The sequence below is a fragment of the Pinus tabuliformis genome, chromosome 7, assembly GCF_031772625.1.
Source record: "Pinus tabuliformis cultivar Carrire ecotype Pingquan chromosome 7, CPIR1, whole genome shotgun sequence".
In the NCBI taxonomy this organism is placed as follows: Eukaryota; Viridiplantae; Streptophyta; class Pinopsida; order Pinales; family Pinaceae; genus Pinus; species Pinus tabuliformis.
Window position 1 is genome coordinate 79,279,616 of NC_142293.1, and position 23,440 is coordinate 79,303,055.

At 41.3% G+C, this 23,440-nt stretch overlaps 1 protein-coding gene across 2 annotated transcripts in view; it reads right to left on the reverse strand.

Moving 5' to 3' along the window:
• Positions 1-23,440, reverse strand: part of LOC149245285 (G-protein coupled receptor) — a 278,843-nt gene that overhangs the window by 146,900 nt on the left and 108,503 nt on the right. For both annotated transcript variants that reach the window (XM_089457738.1, XM_089457737.1), the window contains exon 9: positions 6,547-6,592. In XM_089457738.1, coding sequence (XP_089313864.1) covers positions 6,547-6,592 — 46 coding nt within the window. The remainder of the gene's footprint in view (positions 1-6,546; positions 6,593-23,440) is intronic.

Below are 23,440 nucleotides of genomic sequence, written 5' to 3' on the forward strand. Positions count from 1 at the left end.
CTCCATAAAACATTGCTACAACATATTTGCAATATTGTTTGTTGCACTTCTAGTTAGGGCACATCTTGTAGCCTTAGATCCACCACACAATCAAGAGACAAGTCCTTTTAGAGTTGCGGTTTACATTGGAGACCCTCCTCTCATACCATGCTGCCACCTAAAGGCGTTTTCCACCCATGACAGCCCTTAACACATCCTCCAGTTGTGTGCTATGGCCTGCGGCCTAGCACAACAACTTGTTGTAGCTTTTGGCTTCACAAATGTTTGCCCAAACAATCCCAAACCGCAGTGTTACCTTCCTTATGAACTCGGCCTAGTTGACTGCACTTGCCAACACCCTACCGCATGCATATCTAGCCCTACGTTGACCTGTCTTCAACGAATTTCTCCTCCTTGTAACTGTGGTTTCCCTACCTAAACCAGACCTAGGTTCATGCACTAGAACGGCCTTATTCAACGTTGTCAATACCCACGATGTCTTCTAGGCTCCTTCTTGCTGCAGTTAGGGCTCCATCTTACTGCGGCTAGGGCCTCCTCTTGTTGTGGCTAGGGCTCCTTGCTGTGGCTAGGGTCTACTCTTGTTGTGGCTAGGGCTCCTTTTGTTGCGGCTAGGGCATCAGATCTTTCTTTCCACCACGTCCTCCTTGTGAGAAGACATACCCAAACAAGTGGAGAGAGAGATCATGAGATGATGTGCTCCTCAAATGACTTGAGGTCTCCTCTATTTAAATGCAACGTTGAGGATGAGCTGGGGGTAAAAGTGCTTGTTTTGCTTGCTGGCCGACCTTGACAATTTGTCAATAATACAAATAAATTCATATCTCCATATATTTATGTCGGAATCGGATGATCCTTAGATCAATCCTACACCTCTCGGAGAGAGGAATCCAAGAAAAATATCCGTTGACATCAATAAGGTGACCCATATGGAGTTTGGCCCTAGTTGCCAATTTTAACACGTTGTCATTACCTCTTGATCTGTATAGGGATATTTGTCATTAATATCACCCTCTAAGCATTCACATAAGATAGAAAAAGCATAGCATGTCAAGTCAAGCTTTTATTTGAGTGATGCATACATTTTTAGGAGGGTCATGATAGAGGAGTTCGACAACCAATGTCACTAACATCAAGGTACATAGAGGGATTGGTGCTCTTGATTAAATATGAGTTCCATGCCCTAATACATAACAAAATCCAATGGAAACATTGCAATCCCCCCAATCCTGAAATCTTGAAAAACTGATAATTCTGTTGGATTTTGAATGAGATCTAAAATTCTACTTTCTCCATATGAAATCCAATTAGGTTGGAACCACTCTCAAACATCCTAAGTCATTTCATGGTAATGTTAAAAATTTAAGGATGAAAATGAAGATTAAGGAGAATGTCACTTTTACTTTAAGAATTTAACATTACCATGAATCGCATATCAATACTAGGGCCATAGGCTTGATCATTAGGCTGCCCCACTCAAAAATTATTTGTTTCTTTGAAAAAAAATTGCATTTGGAATATTACTGCAAAAAAAAAAAAAAAATGCAAAAAAGACTAAACGCTCCCGAAAAACCAGGGAGCGTTTTTTTTTGCAGGGAGCACGATCTCGACTAGCTCCCAAATAGCTCCCGAACAGAGCGCGAATTCAGAGCGGGGAAGTGAGGGGGGGGGGTGGGGGGGTGCGCTCCCCTGCAACCCTAGTTAGAACAATAATTTCCAGTTGCTGCAAGAGATGAAATTTTCACACAGACGTGAGTCTCTCTATCATTTACTTCAAATCCCAAGGGTTGTTCTATATAGACTTCTTCGTCAATAGTTCCATTCAGGAATGCTATCTTGACATCCATTTGATGGATGTTCCATCCCATCGATGCTAGCAAAGAGACCAGCCACTTTATAGTTGTGTGCCTAGTTGTAGGTACAAGATCAGAGTTGAGGAGTTCGACTACCCAGTTTGCAGTATTAAGCAAGGCAAAGTTGAAGCTAGAGAAGAGACAGTAGTGGGGTTCACAATAGTGAAAATTTCCGGAGAAATTCTTGGGAGATTTTCCAATAGTCCAAGGTCAGGACAGGAGGCTGAAATATCTAGCAGAGGAGGTCGTATTTTGCTATGCAAGTTAGCCAGATTCCCAATGCAAGTTGCCAAAAGGGGCATCGATTCAGTTGCTACTGCCCGAATTTATTTCCGGCAGGGAGAGCAAATCGATTCCAGAGGCAGAGGGAGGAAAGACGACTTGCCTGGAGGTGTTTCCAGGGCAAAAGGAATTTTTTGGAGGCAATAATGCATATACCCAGTCAGGCAGTGTGAATTGCTATAGAAGTGTGAGTTGCCTAGAGAAGGCGAGATAGAGTTGTTGTGAGGGAAAAGGATTTTCCCAGTATATTTCCAGTTGAGATAAATTGTCAGAGCTAAGCCAGAAAGGCTAGCAGTTGTATTCTCTGTTTTTGTTGCATAGTAATAAAATCCTCATCTACTGCACTGGTCTTCACTTCAAGGTTTTTACAGGGACAATTGTCCAAAAATAACAGTGACATATTTTTGTGTGTGTGTGCATTTATTTCTCAGTTTCGTATTTTTATTTCCACAACGTTTTTATTGGTGAAGAATGAAATTGTGAAATATTCACTATTTGAGGTTAATTATTAGCATAAGACAAATAAATTGTTACCGTTTAGGAGAATAATTTCCAGTTAATTGCATTCAAGGAATTTTTACACTAGTACTATGTGATTCAGTCACAATCTGTGACAATAGTATTTTTCTTCCTAATTCTTTTGATAGATGCTATTGACATTTATCCATAATGAGAAGGTGCTTGTGACAAAAGTTTCACATTGATTATTGTTGATTTTTGTAGGTTCCGAAGGTCTTCTACATAGGTTGGTGTCTTGCACAAAGGAGAAGAAGCCCTCTTTAGGTGGTTGTTAAAGAAAAGCAACTAATATGGTCTCCTTCCTACATTTTAATTTAGGAAAAGTACATTGATTAATTATTTGAATAATGTAGACTTTGGGCTAATGTTTTTCTAAAGATAAATAGTTAATTATTTAAGTGACTTGGATCTAATCTCCATTGTTGATCAAAGAAAGCTAAAATTTAATCCTAGCCCTCAAACACTTTGGAAACTACGGATTTGGCCTATGGAGAAACTATAAAGAGAACCTAACAAAGAATATAAAAATACACAAGAGAGATTTAGACATATATTTTCTGATGAATTTGCATGAGTCATAGTGTAGAATTGATGAGTGAGAGACTCACAAGCTCAAGAAATCAAAAAAGTGTGCAGCTGGAAGTTCTCATGAGCATAATTTTGCAAGAGGAGCGCACAAGAGGAGGGTCTAGATTCCCTTGATGGTGAGGCCAAGGTATGCCACAAGCTAGGAGAGGCTGAGAGGTTCTAGGCCGAGTTTTTGCTTTAAGTGTGGGGAGGTTGATGTTAATTTGCCAACTCAGAGACAAATTCCCTTCTTTGGACAGCCTTCCTCATCCAGAGAAGACCTTTTTTTCCCTTGGAAAAATTTAATTTGGTCAAGGAAAAATATATTTTTAATGTGAAAACCCACATGTGCACAAAAGTACAGATCGACTTTAAAGTCAAATTGGGTCTCCAAAGAAGCATATAAGTACAATCCAATGGCACCTCATTTGGACACAGATCACACCTCTCTCTCCTCTCGTGATTGGTTCGTACATCTGAAATTTCAGGGTCATCTTATCACACGTGTGAAGGAAAGAAGTGTCTTCTATTTTCTGCATTGAATTTTTGTGATCAGCGTTGACTTCTTGGAGTTTGAGCATAGTTTGACTTGCTTTGACAGCATTTTGGACTGTTTTTTGAGGCCTCATTCTTTGGCACAGAGATTGAGGTTTTCTGGGAACCATGACTGCAGTTGACCGCAGGCTTGACCATGGACTTTCTCTCTTCGTTGACCAAGTTTTTGGGGGCTGTTTTGACTGAAGTTTGACCTGTTTGGAAGGCCAAATATTTTGACCGAGCTCATTTGAAAGTTGTTTGACCATTGACTTGTGGACTGGCTAGAGCATCTTTGACTGTTGTTGACTGCTGTTGACTGTGACCAGATTTGACAGTTTGACCAGATTTGACTTTTGGGCTCCTCTTGGATTTCGGATATTGGTTTGTTGTAAAGTCAAAGATGTTGACCATTGACTCTTGGTTGATGAATTGGATCATTGTATCTCTCTGCCAACCATTCTATGACAATCTAAGAACAAGAATTTGAAAGGTTTTTCTCCCTTGTGGGGTTTTTCCCTGGTCTTTGACCAAATTTGGTGTCTCTTGTTATTGCTCTTGATTGTCTTCTGTTGTCCATTGGATTTACTGTTCTATCTACAGTTACTATTTGTTACTGGAAGATTAAATTGATTGCTAATTGAAGAAAAGAAGTGGGCTAAAGTTATTGTAACAGCATGGAACAGTGGAAAATTAACAGTCGAGAGGGTTGGGGCTACACTAGTGGAGAGGTCAAGCAGCTTGAGGAGGGCCGAACTTTTATAAGACAACCAACAAAGTGCAAGACGAATTTCTGGGGGCCAATTTCTCCAGATTCTATTAGCTGTATTTTCTGCGTATTTTCAGAGGGCCATTCTCCTAGGTAAGAGAGCCTGTAATTTCTCTGAGAAAATTTAATGAAGAGAGATTGGAGGGTTAAAATAATTGCTGTTCTTATCTGATTTTTTATGGGTTATTTTTCTGAAATATTTTCTGTCGTTATCCAGAGAAATTTCTGTTCGTAATTTTCATAATTTATTTAGTGCAGAAAAATTCATTTACTAGGTAAAATAATTTCGTAGGGTAAAATAACTGCATGAGACATTAAATCTGAAATTGGCACCTGAAAAATTAACAATTACACAATAGTATCAGCACCTTCACAGAGACTATTGGTTTGTGTCTATTTTTTTGTTTACATATATGCACATAATTATTCGCAGTGGATTGATCTTAATGAAACTTTTTGTTTTGAATGGCCAAAAGCAAAATTTTTATCAATGACTAGAATTAGAGAAACTTTGATAAATGAGGATGGCCAAAAGTCGGATTAGACAGGTATGAAAAAAGTGTGGTCAAAGCCCTTTATCAGGCATTGCTCCAATACTAATATAAAGATCAATAGTTCATTAACTGAATATCCAACATAATGACAAAGAGTTGAAATCCATAAACAATACATATATAGTTAAATAATGAATAAGAAATGACATTGATCCTGATATAATGCCTTGCAACTCTATACTTATATGCATTGACCAATCACGAAAATAATTGGTCATGTCCCTTAGCTAGATTATGCCCCTTATCTTATCTAATTTATTATTATAATTACTATAATTATTTAATGTTTATTTGCACATTTTATGTTCATTACGTAAACAAGCAACTTGAAAAGAATCAAGAGTATCCTAAAATCAAGATCATAAAGAAGAAAAATACAAAGATACCTTATTATCACCCTAATCACAAGAATCTGTGTATTGACAATTCAACTCACCAACTCCAACATTACTCCAAACAAAGACATCAGAACTACAATACAACTTGGAGTCCAAATTTAAGATCGAGTCCCAATCCAAGAAGCTACACTCAAAAGTCCTATCAACAAATGGCGCCACAAACATCAGCCTAGAATGGATTCATCCTTCTACAATTTGATAGTATTGTTTAAAATTCAAAGATCTCGTAGTCTCGTTTCTTCAACTTCTTCAAAGACGAAGAATATTGAGGAAGGGTGACATGTAATGAATATAAATTACATTACATGATCTTGTAGTCTCGTTTCTTCAACTTTTTCAGAGACGAAGTATCTTGAGGAAGGGTGACATGAAATGAACATAAGTTATATTACATTAATTATATTAACTCAGATCAGGGTTGTGTCTAATTGTATAGAGGTGGCTCTTTGGTATGTCTTCTTGACTACTGATCTTTCATATCACATATCATTCGAGATTTATTCTTATATTTGTCTTCGGACTTATGGGTTTGTCTCGTTTTCTATGGACACTCCAGTAATAAACTGCTATATTTATTACACTTGAGACCATTAACAACCTCTTTTCCATTTCAAAGGGAAAATTGTGATGGTTTTCTTGCGATCACAATGGCTTTCCCAATTACATAGAAAGGCATAAGCAAGGTCATGCTTCTGTTCTTGAATCAAGTTATCGCCATTAAGAGTTGGCCCCAAAGAATAATTTGAAGCTTTTCAAACTTTAGTGATTAGCAAAGAGGATTTTGTTTAAACACTAATATTTTTCCTGAATGCAATGATGATCTCGTTGGACAAACTTTTTATTATTTTTTCAAGCAATTAGTTGTCCGAGACAGTTTAAATATTATGCATGAATTAGTACATGGAACACCTCCCTGAACAAGTAAAATAAAAATTAACATATATTGCACAACAGTCATTTACTAACCTAAACAACAGCTCAAAACTACATGTGCCATGAATCAAGCTAAAATTGACATTGTAACGGATGAACATTGACAAAACAATCCAGGATACAAAGTAAGAGAATCTTACCTACAATTTGTATCATATGATACATTACAAATGCAACCAGATTCATCTGTACCCATCACCATTTTATGTTTCATCAAAATATAATCAAGAAATGATTAAACCTGATGAATAGTTCTCTATAAACATTAATAGACGATAAGTAAAAAGATGAACATTAAAAAGGGATTTGTTATTTTTGTGCAATAATCAACACAAAATCAAGGAAATTTGTTTTTTTTTAACTACAAGAGGAACTACGAAAAGTTACAATGGATGATGAGAAAATTTTGAGGAAATATAATAAATTATATTTTGCAACTACGAACAGCCTAGAACCATCATTAAATATCAAATACCTCTCGTGTTATACTAAGGGATGGGTTAAGAAAAAAAATATTAGAATTCCATGATTCAGTAACAGCAATACAGTAGACAATTTGCAACTAAGAACTGCTTCTCTCTCTCTCCAATATATATATATATATATATATATATATATTTGCAAACAGGGTCTTTGTCATATGTACAACCCTATGAAAGGTAAATGCATCAAAGATTGCCAAAAGCATAACAACATGAGGAGGACCATATTTTTTAACTCATCAACAGAAGTAGGGCTTCTTCCATGAAAATGTAAACTTGTATTAAACTCTACCAAAACCAACTCGTACATTTTTTAAGAAACAGTGACCTTAAATAAGCATAAGCCAGCTACATGTTTTCAACAACTAAGCCATTAATTTGTTGAAGTGAAGGAATATTTATGGTATTCAAAATTCATTTTTCCAAAACAAGTCTCAATTGCATATAAGCACTAAATATAGAATTCGCCGAAAATAGAAGTGTTATTATTTAATATTTACAATTAACAATGGTAAAAAAATATAGTACCACAGAAGAAGTGCTCATTGTTGCTTTTCTAGGTTCCTTGCTTTTTGATAAAATTGTTCCAAATTTTTGTTGGGGAACAAGGGAAATATTGTTCAGAGCATTGTTATCAAAACCAGACCAGTCATCAAACTGATAGACCCACCCGGAAAGGTAACCAGTCAGAACCGGACCGGAACCGGTAAAAAAACCGGACCAAAACACCGGTCCACCAAAAACACATAAAATATTAAAATTTTAAAGAAAAACATATATATTCATATGCATCCATATGAATCCAAACAATTTATACGCAAATAAGCAAAATTTCTCATTTATATAGAATGTAAGGATGCATATAACCAAAATAACACCGAGTGCTATCCATCTTTGAACCAAAATTACATCAAAAAATGTTGATTTGGGGTAGCATCGGATGTGCTCTCGCCATGAAAATTGGTGGAGACTAAAGCACATGATATCTCCAAGACCCAGAAATGGCTTGGACAGATTGTACTCGGTTTGGGAGATATTAAAATAATTAATATTTTTAATGGAGTTCCTAAGTCTAAACTTAGGAAAAATAAAATATTAATGGGTATTAATATAAAACTGGGTTAGATGGGTCCAAAAGTCATGGATCAAGCCAAATCTAATCTTAGCCGTTGATTAGAGATTTAATCTCGGCCGTTGAAGGACCAACGAGAAAAGTATAAGAGGAGGCTTGAGGGTCAGTTGGAGAACACACTAAGGGAGACCACTCAGTTCGATTTCTGGAGCGGAGTTAGCTAAGAAATTCGAACTAGTGGTCTAGAGAGCAGCAGGACTCTTGCACTGTAGCACTCTCTGTCTCTCAATCCACATCCATCTCTACAGACATCCGCCAGTCCTGCTACTCCTCTTCAGGGCTCCCGTAGCCAGGTATAATCCAAGAGGTTGGGTACCTCGAGGATCCTGCCCCTCATCGCCTGTAGTTTGTCTGACTACAGCTCGATGTCTCCCCACTTTCTCTCAAGTGGCGCATGAGCACTCATGGCACAGTGGTCATTTGTCTCGACTTCTTTCTCCGCCTTCGCTAGCGTTGCCTTGGTCTCAGAAGCCTCTCCCTTGCTCTTCTTCCTAGGACACTGGTTCGCATAGTGACCCAGTTCCCCACAATGGAAGCACTTGACCTTGGAGAGGTCCTTCTTCTTCCGCTTCTCTTGCTTTCCCGCAGATGCTAGAGCCGCATCCTCTTCTTCCTCCTTGATTCTGACCCCTTTACAGCTACTCCCCACCTTGGTCAATCGTCTGATATCTTCTTGACAAAGAGCCACCCACAGTTCCTCCCAATCCAGAAGCCTCGACCTGCCCAGTAATCTCTGGACAAATACCTCCCAATCCTCTGAGACTGCATTCAGTGCGGCCCTCACAAACATCTCCTCATCCGGCGTGGCCCCTATGGAAGTCAGCTGGTCCCGGATCTCCGTCAATCGCCCGAGGAAGATATCTATCTGCTCTCCCCTCTGCATCTAGTATGACCGCAACTGATTTTCAAGTAACATCTTCCTTTGCACGGAAGTATGCTGATACAACTTCTTCAGGGCATCCCACATCTCATTTGTCATATTCTTCTCGGCAATATGTGGTACCACATGATCCTTGACCCACATAAAGGATGATGCACTTAGCCTTGGCCATTGCTTCTTCGTACTTCTCATTTTTAGTAGGGTCAACTGGGATCGATATCGTTTTCAAGGTGAAGCGCTTAATGCAATACCAATCTAGAATGGACAAGATCCTGGCCTTCCAAACCGTGAAGTTGGAAGCTCCGTCCAGTGTATCTTGATCTCTCAACTCATTCACTGGCATTTCGCTGCTCCTGTTCTGACTCTTCTGAGTCTCTCTACTTCCCTCCTGGAAGTCCTCTGATCGACTCCTGCTGAGTCTCTCAACTTCTCGTCTGGAAGTTCTCGGTTTGACTCCCTCTGAGTCTTGATTTCCCTTCTGGAAACCCCTCTGCCAATGTCGAGATGCCCCACTCCGATCGTTTGTGCAACTGCACCATTAATCCAGATTTCTTGGCTAGAAATCCGCCTCAACAGCAACTCCCTCCTCCTTGGTCTTGCCCTGTTAGGCATTGTTCTGACCACAGTACCCCACCAGCTTCGCTTCGCAAATTACCCATAGCCTCCTATGCCCCAGCAATCTGAAGGTCTGAGCCTCTAAGCTTTGCACAATCCCAGCACCGGCAAAATTTGCACCTCCTGGCCATAGCGTCAATCCTTCCTGACTGAGAAAGATGACCAAGCACTGCGTAGTCTACTCCTCTTTGCCTCTGCACTGATCCTCCTCCTGGCTCGAACTGATGACGCAGGCCCTCTGCGTCACCCCTTCCTTGCTGCTTTCTGCTAGGAACAGCTTTTGTCACTCGGGACAGTTGTTTCTGCTGCTATTGCTCTGCTCAGTTGATGCCTTTAGTTATCCTGTGATTTGGAACCACGCTCTAATACCATGTTGGAATTTCTAAGTTTAACCTGTTAGAAATTCTTCCTGTACTATCTGATTTATTTCTTCCTATTTGTTTAGTTACTTAACAAGTTATTTACCATGTAAATACTGAAAATAAATACAACTATAGTATCAACACATACAGATCATCAACTGAAAGTAAACAAGCACACAAGTGACATTTTGGACTAATGTCCCCGGAAAAACCCAATGCGGGAAAACCGATCAGCTATTTAGAGGGTTTTATTATTATGCAGTTTCAGAATACAACTTGGGTACCAGAAATGGCTCACCCAACAGAGAATGCCCTCGGTAGTAGTACCTCTCAGTCGAAGACAGATATTCCGGCTAAATCACCGAATGAACGATCCCACAGCAACAATGCAGCTTCTGTTGCTCTGTGTCACTCTGATAGGGACTGCGTCACCCTATCCGGCTCTCCAGCTCCCAGTCTGTCCCACGAAATCCTCGAGCGCTACCTCTAGGCCCTGCGTCAACCTCTCTGGCCTCTGCGTCAGCTTCTGGAGCCTCTACATCAGCCCCTAGGCCCTCTGTGTCTCACATGCTGGCATCTCTGGCTCTGCGCAGCTCCTGGCTACCTTTGCGTGGCCTCTAGCTAGCCCTGCATCAACCTGCGTGGCCTCTGGCTAGCTCTACGTCAACCTCTCCCGGCTCTGCGCTGCTCCCCCTGGTACTAACTTTGCCTCTCTGCTATGTATTCACTGCCCCTCAGCTGCAACTCAGGTCGCTGATTCTATCTCTCTTAGCAAACCCCACTCTAGAGAATAGAATGACTGATCAACTCGGTGTGTTCTCCAACTGACACCCAAGCCTCCTCTTATACTTTTCTTGTTCGTCCATCAACGGCCTAGATTAAATCTCTAATCAACGGCTAAGATTAGATTTGGCTTGATCCATGACTTTTTGACCATTCTAACCCAGTTTTATATTAATACCCATTAATATTTTATTTTTCCTAAGTTTAGACTTAGGAACTCCATTAAAAATATTAATTATTTTAATATCTCCCAAACCGGTTAGAATCTGTCCAAACCATTTTTGGGTCTTGGAGATCTCAAGTGCTTTAGCCTCTCCACCAATTCTCATGGCTAGAGCACATCAGATGCTACCCCAAATCAACAATTAGTGTTCTTCTTCATTAAATAGCTACCAATGCATGAACATAAATAGACAAGAGACACAGAATGTAGGCTATTATCCAGGGCCAAAACCTCACACACTTTGAAAGGAAAAGCCACACAATTTCTTCTTATAGAGATTCCAATTAACGAATACCAAGACCAAGACCCTTGATCTATTTGCCACTCTAAGACCAATACACTAGTTCTTCTTCTGCTTACTTGTTTACTCTTTCTCGTTTCCTACTACTGCACTTAAGCTTCAAATTTCTTATTGTATGAGATCACTTGAGGTCACTGTACCAAATCATGTGTTCACTTGTAATGACATTGAACTTCTCCTTCTGCAATGAGACCAAAACTGAAGTCACAATCCTTTGTGGTAGCACCGAGACTTCTTCCTGAGCTAGTACTGAGACCTTTTTCCTGAGATGGCACTGATAACTTTCTTTGAGATAGTTGTTGGAATCACGGTTGTCGTTACACCAAACCCGTAGGTGTTAGTAAACAGACACATCACGAGAGTTAACGGATCAAAGAGAGGTGGTTAAGCCATGTAGCGAAACACATGAGGAGCGTTGGATTATCCAATGCCCAACAATCTCCCCCCCAGCACGAGTCAGGCGTGATTCGAACTCGAGACATTTGGCTCTGATACCACTAGTTGGAATCACGATTGTCGTTACACCAAAACCCGCAGGTGTTAGTAAACAAACGCATCATCAGAGTTAACAGATCCATGAGAGGTGGTTAAGCCATGTTGCGAAACACACGGGGAATGCTAGATTATCCAATGCCCAACAATAGCACCGAGACCTTATTGAGATTTCACCGAAATTATGGCACTGTGCTGAGACTTCATCACTTTGTATACACTGCAAACACTTGTTGTAGTAGCACCGAAGATAAGATCACCTATCTGAGTTCCTTTACCGAAATACTTGTCACTACAATTGATATCCGAACTTGTCTTTATACTTGTCAATGCAATTGTTATCCGAATTTCAGAGGTAGACCGAACTCCTTGACTGTGAGATAGCACCGAATTTATTTCTACAATCATGTACCCTTATCCGAGCTCCTTCACTGAACTTGCCTCTGCAATCTTATCCGAACTTGCCTCTACAATTGTCATCCGAATTTCAAAGAGATCCGAACTTGCTTCTGTGGAATAGGCCAAGCTGCCTATTTATAGTAGTCTTGCCCATGAATATTAGCCGACATGATCTTATGAAGGGTTGTGTCTCCAAATTAGGTGAGCCGACATGAGTTCTTCACTTTATCTTGAGGCCGACTTGAAGAGGAGTAACTAGTGCTTGTCTTGGAGGGCTTCTTGACAATTCTATAGACTCATATACATTTGTAACATGCCCAAGAAGGGTTCTTCATACATGACATTGACTCTTTTTGACAAATCCTAAAGGCTCACAATGGGAGCCATCTAAAAATAAAATCCCTTGCTCATGAAACCCATGAAGCAAGCCTTACAATAATAATTTTATTTTCTTCTTTACATCATTTACAAAAATCACAATTACATGTCATTATGAAGACCGAACCTAGTTACACTTTTCAACACTCCCTCTTAACTAGGGAGGTATTCATAATGGTACTTGGTCATTCTCAATCTGAAGAATTTCTCATAAGAAGAATCAAATTGGTAACCCATTTGTATAGCATCATATCAACCAGCATTGTCACATAGCAAGGCCTTGACTAACAGCTCTATCTCTCCACAAGATCTGAGCTCAATGCTGGCGAGACCAATGATTTATAGACACTCTCATCATTGTCTCTCCCAAAACATACCCCACCCGGGTTCTCAGGGTGTGTTCCATCAGGACTATTCTTATCTTGGATTCCCAGTCCTCAAAGAATATCAGTCCTCTACGACTACTCTTATCTTGGATGCCCTATCTCATCCTCAAAGAGCATCAAATGCCAAATGATTACCCAATCCTCCATTCTGTCTTCCCAAGTGAAGACCAGAATGATGTGTCTATCTCTCCCTCTCAATTAGGGAGGACATATATATATTCCAATAAAAGAATGTACTCATTCCTATGGAAGGAATGTACCTAAGCTCCCTCTTGGCTTAGGAATTTCCAAGTTTCTTCCAAGTAAGAAACTTGTTTCCAGGCTCCCTCTTAATTAGGGACCTACAACAGCTCCTCAGGTGGAGATGAAAAGACAACCAGCTGCTTGAAGAGCTCCTTCCTTCAATGTCATGAATTTATTCTTCATTATGGAGTCTTCGTCTTTTGGGACTTCTTCATAAGGCACAGACCAGCAATCACTTTCATCCACAAGTCAGTCATGTCATCATTACTTTCATCAGAAAGCGATCCATCAGTCTACATCTAGCCTTGCTTCATGTCATTTTGCCTTCTTTTATGCTATCTTCTTCGAACAGATCTTACATCCTTCTATATGGTCCTCATGGAAGACATCCACAGTTCTTCCTTTCGCGGTCCTACATAAGCCCATCCAGATATTTGTTCAAAAATAAGAAATGAACACTTAAATCAAAATTACCTTTGTGATGGTCTTTCATCATGACATCTTCCTGTAGGCATCAACATCCTGCATATATGTTGACACATCTGACAAAGATATATATATATATATATATATATATTGTCATGGGTCTCTTTCTTTTTCTGACTCCATTAGAGCCTTCAATTCTTCCATGGAGATATCCTAGTCAAATCTTCTTAGTCTTTCGGATGTTGATTGCGTTTATCACGGTTGCACAGTACATGATCTCTTCCTTTCTTTCTTCTCATATTTCATTCCCATGAACTTCCGATTCTAATTGTTATCAACCACCTCATGTTGATTTTGGGTAGCATCGGATGTACTCTAGCTCTGAAATTTTGTGGAGGGGCTAGAACACATGAGATCTCCAAGACCCAACAATCGTTTGGTGAAATTCCACTCAGATTGTATTTTATTAAAATAATTAATATTTTTAATGGGGTTCCTAAGTCTAAACTTAGGAAAATAAAAATATTAATGGGTAATAATGAAATTATGGGTGAGAAGCTTCGAAGTGACGAAGATCAAATCTAATTTAATCTTAGCCATCAATTAGGGACTTAATCTCGGTCGTTGATTCATCAACAGGAAAAGTATAAGAAGCGGCTTGAGGGTCAATTGGAGATACACCAAGTTGATCAGTCAGTTTGATTTTTATGGGGCGTGGTTTGCTGAGAAAAATTGAACAAGTGACCTGAGTTGCAGTGAGAGGGGCAGAAGCAGAGACTTGGATCGGAAAGGAAGTTCCGAGCCAAAGAGTACGTAGCAGAGAGGCAGCGTAAGCATCAAGGAGGCAGCGCAGAGGCCTACGCAGCCCAGGAGGGGCTGACGCAATCCAGAGGGGCTCTTGCAGTGGCAGTGCAAAGTATTCATTAATAGTCCGAGATTTTGTTGGAGAAGCGAGGTTTTGAGCTAGGATGGCTGAACAGCAGTCTTCATCCAGCAAATCGATCCAGCAGAAAGGGTGACACAGTCCTCTAGAGGCAAGACAGCCCACGCAATGATTGCATAGGGACTTCACAGTGATTGTCGGGAGGGTGTCAAATCACTCATTGGAAGTATTCATAGATGTTAAGCCCAATATCGATCATCTTCAAATTTTTGGCTGCCCCATGTACTTCCATGTGCCAAAGGACAAAAGAAACAAGCTAGAAGCTATACGAAGGAAAGGTACATTTGTTGGATATAGTGAAGATTCTAAAGCATTTAGAATATATATTTATGGTCAAAGGTGTTGAGAAATCTAGGGCATCAATAGATTAAGTGATTTTTCTTAATTAGTAATTGCTTGTGAGTGTCTTTTACTTCATTAGATTAGGATCTTCTTGTTGCTTAAGTTATTAGTGTTCTTCTTCATCAAACAACTACCAATGCATGAACATAAATAGACAAGAGACACAGAATGTAGGCTATCATCCAGGGCCAAAACCTCTCACTCTTTGAGAGGAAAACCCACACAAATTCTTCTTATAGAGATTCCAATTGACGAATACCAAGACCAAGACCCTTGACCTATTAGCCACTCCAAGACCAAGACACTAGTTCTCTTGAATGTCTCCTCTTCTTCTTGACTCCTCTTCCGCTTTGACCTTATCAACATCGAGACATTATCACCACTGAGATCTTATCATTGTCTCCACATTGATATCTCCTTTACTGCGAGACCTCCTTGTTGTCATATTCCCGAGACCTTACCTTTGTGATGGCATCCTTCAAACTGTGATAGATCCATTACTTCGAATTGTAATGGCATCCTTCTTACTGTGATTACATTGAACCTTTAACACTGTAGAAGTACCGAGCCCTCAACACTATGATAGCACCAAGCTCACAATACTGTAATAACACCAAGACTGAGATGGCACCGAACCTATAATCAATGTGAGGACCAAAACATATCTTCTGAGATAGCACCAAATCTGTGATCTTTATTAAAGTGTTGATCTGAGACTTCTTTCATGGCACCGAGACTCTCCCACAGAAGTCTGAACTTCATGACTGTAAATATATCCGAACTGTAGTGATATCCGAGCCCCTTGATTGTAATGATATCTAAATTAGTTAGCACAAATTTCAGAGAGATGTCTGAGCTTTTCTTCTATACTTGTCATTGAAATCTTAGAGATACACGAACTTCTTTTCTGTGGAAATGCGAAGACCTCATCCACATATATATAGTTGTTGTCTCGTAAATAAGTCGACCTGCGCTTATCTGATAGGTGTGTCTCCATAATGTAAAGCCGACATGTGTTCTTCATTTTATCTTGAGGCCGACTTGAAGAGGAGAAACATGTGCTTGTCTTGGAGGGCTATTAGACAATCCTATAGACTTAAATACATTTGTAACATGCCCAAGAAGGGTTCTTCATACATGACATTGACTCTTTGACTTTAATGACAAATCCTAAAGGCTCTCAATGGGAGCCACCTAAAACTAAAATCTCTCGCTCATGAAACCCATGACGCAAGCATTACAATAATATTTTGATTTTCTTCTTTCATCATTTACAAAATTCACAATTACATGTCTTTATGACGGCCAGAACTAGTTACACTTTTCAACAAAAGGAAGGTTGAAGTTAGCAGGGATGTGACATTCGATGAAGATGTTGCCCTTAGAAAAGCAAGGGACCTCCCTCCACCTCCTCCTCCTGAAGACAATAGTGATAAGATGGATATCCTAGAAGGTCCTTCTGTGCCTGAATCCGGGAAGGAGATCATTGATGATCCCATGGAGCCTATGGATCCTTTGGATCCTCCTCCATGCGATCCCCCTACAAGGAAAAGACCACTATGGCTCAAGGACACATTACAAGATGTTGAGAAACATGTTGTTGCTCGGGGAACTTTCAGGGAAAGAAAGAAGCCATGCAAGTACCAAGCCTATGTTGTAGCCATGAGCAAGATGATTCAAGCCAAACCTAGTACCTTTGAAGAAGTTGTGAAGGAACAAGTCTGGAAGGATGCAATGGCCGAAGAATATGAGTCCATTATGAAAAATGATGTATGGGATATTGTGTCGAGACCAAAGGGAAAATTTGTGGTAACCTCCAAATGGCTCTACAAGATCAAGCATGGGGTTGATGGAAGCATCGAAAAATACAAGGCAAGGTTTGTAGCCCACGGTTTCACTCAAAAAGAGGGAGAAGATTACGACGATATATTTGCTCTTGTGGCCCGATACACAACCATTTGTTCGATAGTAGCCCTTGCTGCAAGTCAGGGATGGACTCTCCACCAAATGGATGTGAAGATCACCTTCTTACATGGTTTGCTACAAGAAGAAGTGTACGTTGAATAACCTCCAAGATTTGAAGTTCATGACAAGAAGCCCTATGTATGTTTATTGAAGAAAGCTCTCTATGGATTGAAGCAAGCCCCCCATGCTTGGTAGGCTCGTATCAACAGCTACTTGATAAAATTGGGATTCACAAAGAGCAATGTTGATCCAAACTTGTACTTCAAAACGGTCCACGGTATGCCTCTCATTTTGGTATTATATGTTGATGACTTATTTATGACAGGTTCAGACCCTCTCATTCTAGAATATAAGAGGAAGTTGGCTTCCGAATTTGAGATGAAAGACCTTGGTGTAGAAATTTCTGTTTTCCCACCCCAGTTTTCAATTTCTCCTTATTTCTCCCATGTAGTTAAATGCCCATTCCCATAACCATACATTTAACAGACTGAAAAAAAAAAATATATTGCTGAAAACACAAATTCTGGAAATTTTTCAGAATGCTGGAAATTGCAGAATTAAAAATCAGCAATCAAAAACAGCCATTAAAACACTGATATTTTTGGTCAACTTGACCCTGGAAAAACCCCCTACAACTCTTGGGGAAAACCAGTTTGAGAGCTCTTCTTTATTTCTGAAAATTGCCTTTTTACAGTGAGAATTATTCAGCAAAAAATCAGCAAGCAAATTTACAACTTATCTCCTTTCTCGTGCCTCACAGCAATCTGGAAATTACAGCAAACAGGACAGCAATAAATGTTGTACGGCCTCCGTTTTGTGTGGAGAAAAATCAGCAAACTGCTCCTCGATTTTTGTGCAAAAATCTGCCTTTCACTATGTGCTGAATCAGCTGTACAAATCTGCTCAACTGCTGCCTTGAAATGTGTGCCAAGCTGTTGTCTCCTTCTCCTCCCTGCTCGGAAATCTCTCTTGCTCTCTTGCTCTCCTTCTCCCAATCTGCTCATGAAAGAATGAATGACCTTTTCCTCCTTTAATATAACTCCAAGTGACTTTTGGGTGATCCAAGTGACTTTTGGGTGATCTCTAAATCCAATGCCTGAAATAGATTTAGATCAATGGTTGAGATTAAATGCTCATTTAAATCTCACTTTCTATTTTTTAATTCACCCCACTTTAATAAAGACCCACTTAGTCATTTATTTCCAAAGTCACTTTTCCTTTCTAATTTTTCATTTACTTTAAAATTAGACTTAGTAACTTTATCACTTAAAGTCACTTTTAAATTAGATTTAACTTTATAAAATTATAAAGTCACTTTAGGAGAAAAATTAAATTCTTTTGGACACTTTTCCCTAGGCCAAAGATCAAAGCCTAAGGGAACCACCTGTCCTCCGGTACCAAATTTCAACACTCCCTCTTACCGAGGAAGGTGTTCCTTACCACACCCATCTTGTCTCTGAAGTAGACATGCTTGCCCCGTGGTAAGGCTTTGGTAAGAATATCTGCAACCTGCTCATCAGTGGAAATATACTCAAGCTTCACAGCTCCCTTCTGAACATAGTCTCTGATGAAATGATATCTGATCCCGATATGCTTTGACCTGTCATGAAATACTGGATTCTCCGTGAGTTTAATGCAACTCTGATTATCACAGTAAATCACTGAAGGTCTCAACGGCTGACCAAATAAGCCAAACAACATCTTGCGAAGCCAGATAGCCTCACAACTAGCTAGACTGGCTGCCATATACTCTGCTTCCGCTAAACTCAGTGCTACTGACTGCTGCTTCCGGCTGAACCATGACACTACTGCTGAACCCAACCCAAAACAACACCCTGAAGTGCTCTTCCTATCAGAAGCACAACCTGCCCAATCAGAATCAGTGTATCCTGCCAATCTCACTCCATCTCCCTGCCTGTAGTCCAGACCATAATCCACTGTCCCCTGCAAGTACCGCAAAATGTGTTTTGCAGCCACCCAGTGAACCTTCCTAGGCTCACACATAAACTGACTCATCGTGTTGACTGCAAAACAGATATCTGGTCTAGTGTTGACCAAATACATCAAGGAACCAATCAGCTGCCTGTAAAATGTGGGATCCACCAACTCGAAATCCAAAGCATGAAGCTTCTTCCAGTTGGTGATCATTGGTGTCGACATGGGTCTACAATCCTCCATGTGGAATCTGCTAAGGATGTCCACAATATACTTCCCCTGCCCCAGGAAGAAATGCCCTTGCTCCTGCCACACCTCCAAACCCAAAAAGTAATGCATCAAGCCGAAGTCCTTCATCTCAAACTCCGCCGCAAGATCTCTCTTGCAGTGCTCTATGAGTCTCTCTGCACCTGTAATGATCAAGTCATCCACATACAGCACCAGAATGAGAGGCTCCTCACCAATCACAATAAAGTAAAGGTTCGGATCTGCCTCACTCTTTGTGAAACCCATCCCCTGCAAGTATGTATCTATCCTGGAGTACCAAGCTCTGGGAGCTTGCTTCAGGCCATAAAGGGCCTTCTTCAGTCTGCACACATGGGACTCCTTCCCATGCACCTCAAAGCCCTGTGGCTGCTCAATGTACACCTCCTCCTGTATGAAGCCATTGAGAAATGCGGTCTTCACATCCATCTAGTGGATCTTCCAACCCATCTCTGCTGCTATCGATATAATGGAGCGGATCGAAGTATATCGAGCCATGGGAGCGAAGGTCTCCTCATAATCAACTCCCTCTACCTGGGAGAACCCTCTAGCCACAAACCTCGCTTTGAATTTCTAAATGCTGCCATCTGCAGCATGCTTTACCTTGTAAAGCCATCTGGAAGTAACCACGGATTTGCCCTCAGGCCTCGGCACCACCTCCCAAACATCATTCTTCATGATAGAAGAATACTCCTCCTGCATGGCCTCTCTCCAGACCTGCTGGCTAGCTGCCTCCTCATAGCTAGAAGGCTCAGAGTCAAGGATGCTGGTAACCATTGCCATATAGCTACAAAACCTCTCAGGTGGTCTACTCTCTCTGACCGGCCTCTTCGGCTCAACAACAGATGTGGCATCTCTCAAGGTGTCCTGAAGCCACTTGGGCTTCCTCTTCCCTGAGCGCACTTCTCCCACTGGAGAATGAAACTCCTCCTCATCATCATCATCAGTAGCCTAAACTCCTGACTGTCTGTCTGCTGTCCTCCTGCCTGCACCTGAACCTGTAGAAGCTGAGGTACCGTGTGAACTGTCCATCAGTGGACTCCCTAGTGAACTGCTCTGTGAACTGCTCTGCATGCTGCCCGGAGCACCACCCCTCTGGCTCGGCAAGCCACTGCTCACTGATGGACCTGACATCCTCATAGATGTACCTCCGGATCCTCCTGATCCCTACCCACTGGATCCCTGCGACTGACTCAACTGCTGCTGAGGGTCTGGCTGATCCAGATACTCTAACTCCGTGACCTCCTAAAGGCCCTGTCCTCCTCGAACTTCACATCCCGTCTGACAACAACTCTCCTCTGTGCAGGAATGTAAATCCGAAAGGCCTTTGAGGTCTCACTGTAGCCCACAAAGATACCCTTCTCTGCGGTGGGCTCTAGTTTGGTCCTCTTCTCCTTGGGTATATAGGAGTATGTTATGCATCCAAAGATATGAAGATGACCAATATCAGGCTTCTTCCCAGAGAAAGCCTCCTCCGGAGTCATGTGCCCCAAGGCACGATGCGGACTCCTGTTCTGCAAGTAAACAGCTGTGTTGCAGGCTTCTGCACACAAGAACAATGGCAACCCCTGATCATGTAACATGGCTTTGGCAGCCCCTATGATGGATCTATTCTTCCTATCTGCAACTCCGTTCTGCTGGGGGTTATAAGGAACAGTGAACTCCCTCCTAATGCCTGCCTCCGCACAATAGTCAACAAACTCTCCAAGGGTGTACTCTCCTCCATTGTCCGACCTCAAGGACTTGATCTTTCGACCTGTCTGAGTCTCCACAAGAGCTCTGAACTCCTGAAACCGCCTGAAGACCTCACTCTTGGTCTTCAAAAAATAAATCCAGGTCCTCCTGGAGTGATCATCAATGAATAACACATAGTACTCATATCCACTCAAGGAAACATGAGACATCCGACCGCTCACATCGAAATGAATCAAATCAAGTATCCCCGTCGCTCTGCTGTCACTGCTGGGAAAAGGGGATTTGGCAAACTTGCCCATCGCACAACCTCTGCAAGTATCAAAGTGATCAGTACTGAAATCTGGCACACCTGTAGTGATCTCCCGCAATGTCCTCAAGGCTCCATGATACATATGTCCCATCATGCGGTGCCAAATCTCACACAGCTCAGAACTGCTAGCTCTGCTGTCGGTACTACTGCTCAATGCCAAAAGGGGTTGGAATGCAAACTTGTACACCTTTGCATGGCGTATGTTGGATACCTATACCAATAGGTTTCATATTTCATGATTGGCAAGAGAAAGTCCAAATATGCTCTGCTTTGAGTTCACAAAGATCCCATATTTCCTAAAGAGAAAGAAGGTGTGTAAAGTGTTTCAAATGTTGATGACCTTATTTCAAATTTTGATGGATGATCCAACAGTCTAATCTGGATCATGCCATGTGTTCAATTTTGTGTTGTAGACTAGAGAAAGAAGTCTGTCCAAACTGTTTAATCTTGGCAGACAACTAGTTTAGGTAGAGAAGAAAAGGATCCCAACAGCCTAATCTGGGACCTTGGAAGAGATAAGGGCAGAAGTAGATAGAAAAGAATAAAGAAAAAGCCAAAGAAAAGAAAAGGCAAGTAAGGGTTTGCAAGTCCAAATGCACCCTCCAATGGAGAAACAAAAAATGCTAGGAAAATAGCTGGGTAAGTAGTTGTGGTTGCAGAAAGGGCATTTTCACCATTGCACATATGTCAAAAGATGTATTGCCAAGGCAAAATCTATCAATGGACAAAGTGGTCAATTCCATCAAATTGCAGCAAGGAGCATGACTAACCTCCCTTTCCCTTTCACTCCATTATTAACATTCCCTGTTCAGCTGAGATTCATGGAGAAAGATCATGGTTTTATGGTGGTTCTTGTTCATACAAAGGCCACATTTCTTGTCTAAGATCTTTTCATTTTGATCTACTCTCAAAACTAAATCAATTTCAGATAAACTCAGTGAGATCCCCTTCATTTGCTCCCTCATTCATATTAACCTCTAATTCTACTATATAGCTCCCCTATCTTACCCTTCCCCTAATAATATTAACACTATGGTGTATAAAGCCCCAAATTCTATAAATACTCCTCCTCTTGGCATTATAGCCATATGTTCTTCAAAAGGAACCAAAGTGACCTCTGGTCACCTTGGTGAACCTATCACGTCCCATTCCCCCTTTGCTACAAGCCAACTTGCTCCTCGAACCGCCATTTGCATTGAAAAAACCCTTATAAACCCTCTTTTACCCTTAAATCCTTGCAAAAATTACCCAAAGTCTAAAAAGCCCGCCTCTGGCACATTTCCAAAGGGTTAGCGCGCAGTTTGTTTAAATGGAAAAACATTGAAAAACCATTAAAAAACCCACAACCCAAAGTTTTCCGCCCGCGCATATACTCCGAGCACGTTGTTGCTCCGCCTACCGTCGGATCAGGTCCCGAGGATCCGACGATCCACAGTAATATCGGAGCAGCCCCCGCAGCCGACCGTTAACGCCCGAGAAGGTGACGTTGCGTCACGTCAGGGCCACTCCACGCGTCGCGCGATGAAGGCTCTCAGAGCCGGGTCTGACAGTTCTGAGACCGTACCTAAACCGCCCCGAGAGACCGTAGCGGCTAGCCTTAACTGTAACCGCTACGGTCCTAACCGCCAACTGTTTTCCACCAATACATCGCCACGTCATGTCTGCTTGTCCTCACCCCTGTTATTCGTCCACCTGGCCGCTGACATGGCTGCCACCGCACCATCCCCCATGGACCAACAGTGTACTGACACGTCACCCGATGACGTCAGCTGACGTCACTTGACCTTGACCCACCAATGACGTCATGCTGACGTCATCACTAAAAAGCGCCAAAATCATAAAAAGCCCATATTAAGCCAAAAAACGTCTATTTTTCCATTGTTTGCACATTTCTCTACTGTTTTCTCTGCATGAGCGTTTACGTCCTAAAAACTCTGCCAACCTGCTCAATTGACCAAGGCGACCTCCACAGCATCAACCGTGCGCGCCCATGCGACCTCTGTTCGTCAATTAACAGGTATTTACCGCTTGCTGCCCTCCATACGCCTGTTATTGAAATTAAAGTCACTCAGAGGGCTAAGGAGACCTTAAAAATTATATTTTCACCGGCCATTTCCCTCTGCACATCCACATTTGCAACTGTGAAGTCCAAAAACATCGGCCGAGCCTTAATACCTGTAATTTCGCTCAAAAACATCATTCACTGCGTATTCCCGGCAAATTTCTGGTTAAACTCAATTCACCCGCTAAAAGAGGACATAGTGAGACCATAGAGAAGCCCTGCTCCTGAAACAAACAGTATTTCAATTGCTGTTGTGTAAATTCCTCCTCTGGTATCTGAGATACAAACTGCTTTTACAGAAAATCACTTCTATTCTGTGTTGCTTCCATTAAACCATCCACCTGCAATTGTTGAACTCTGAAGAAGATCATGGAGACTCCCATTGCTCTCAACATCAAGCCCCTCAATGCCCCTCA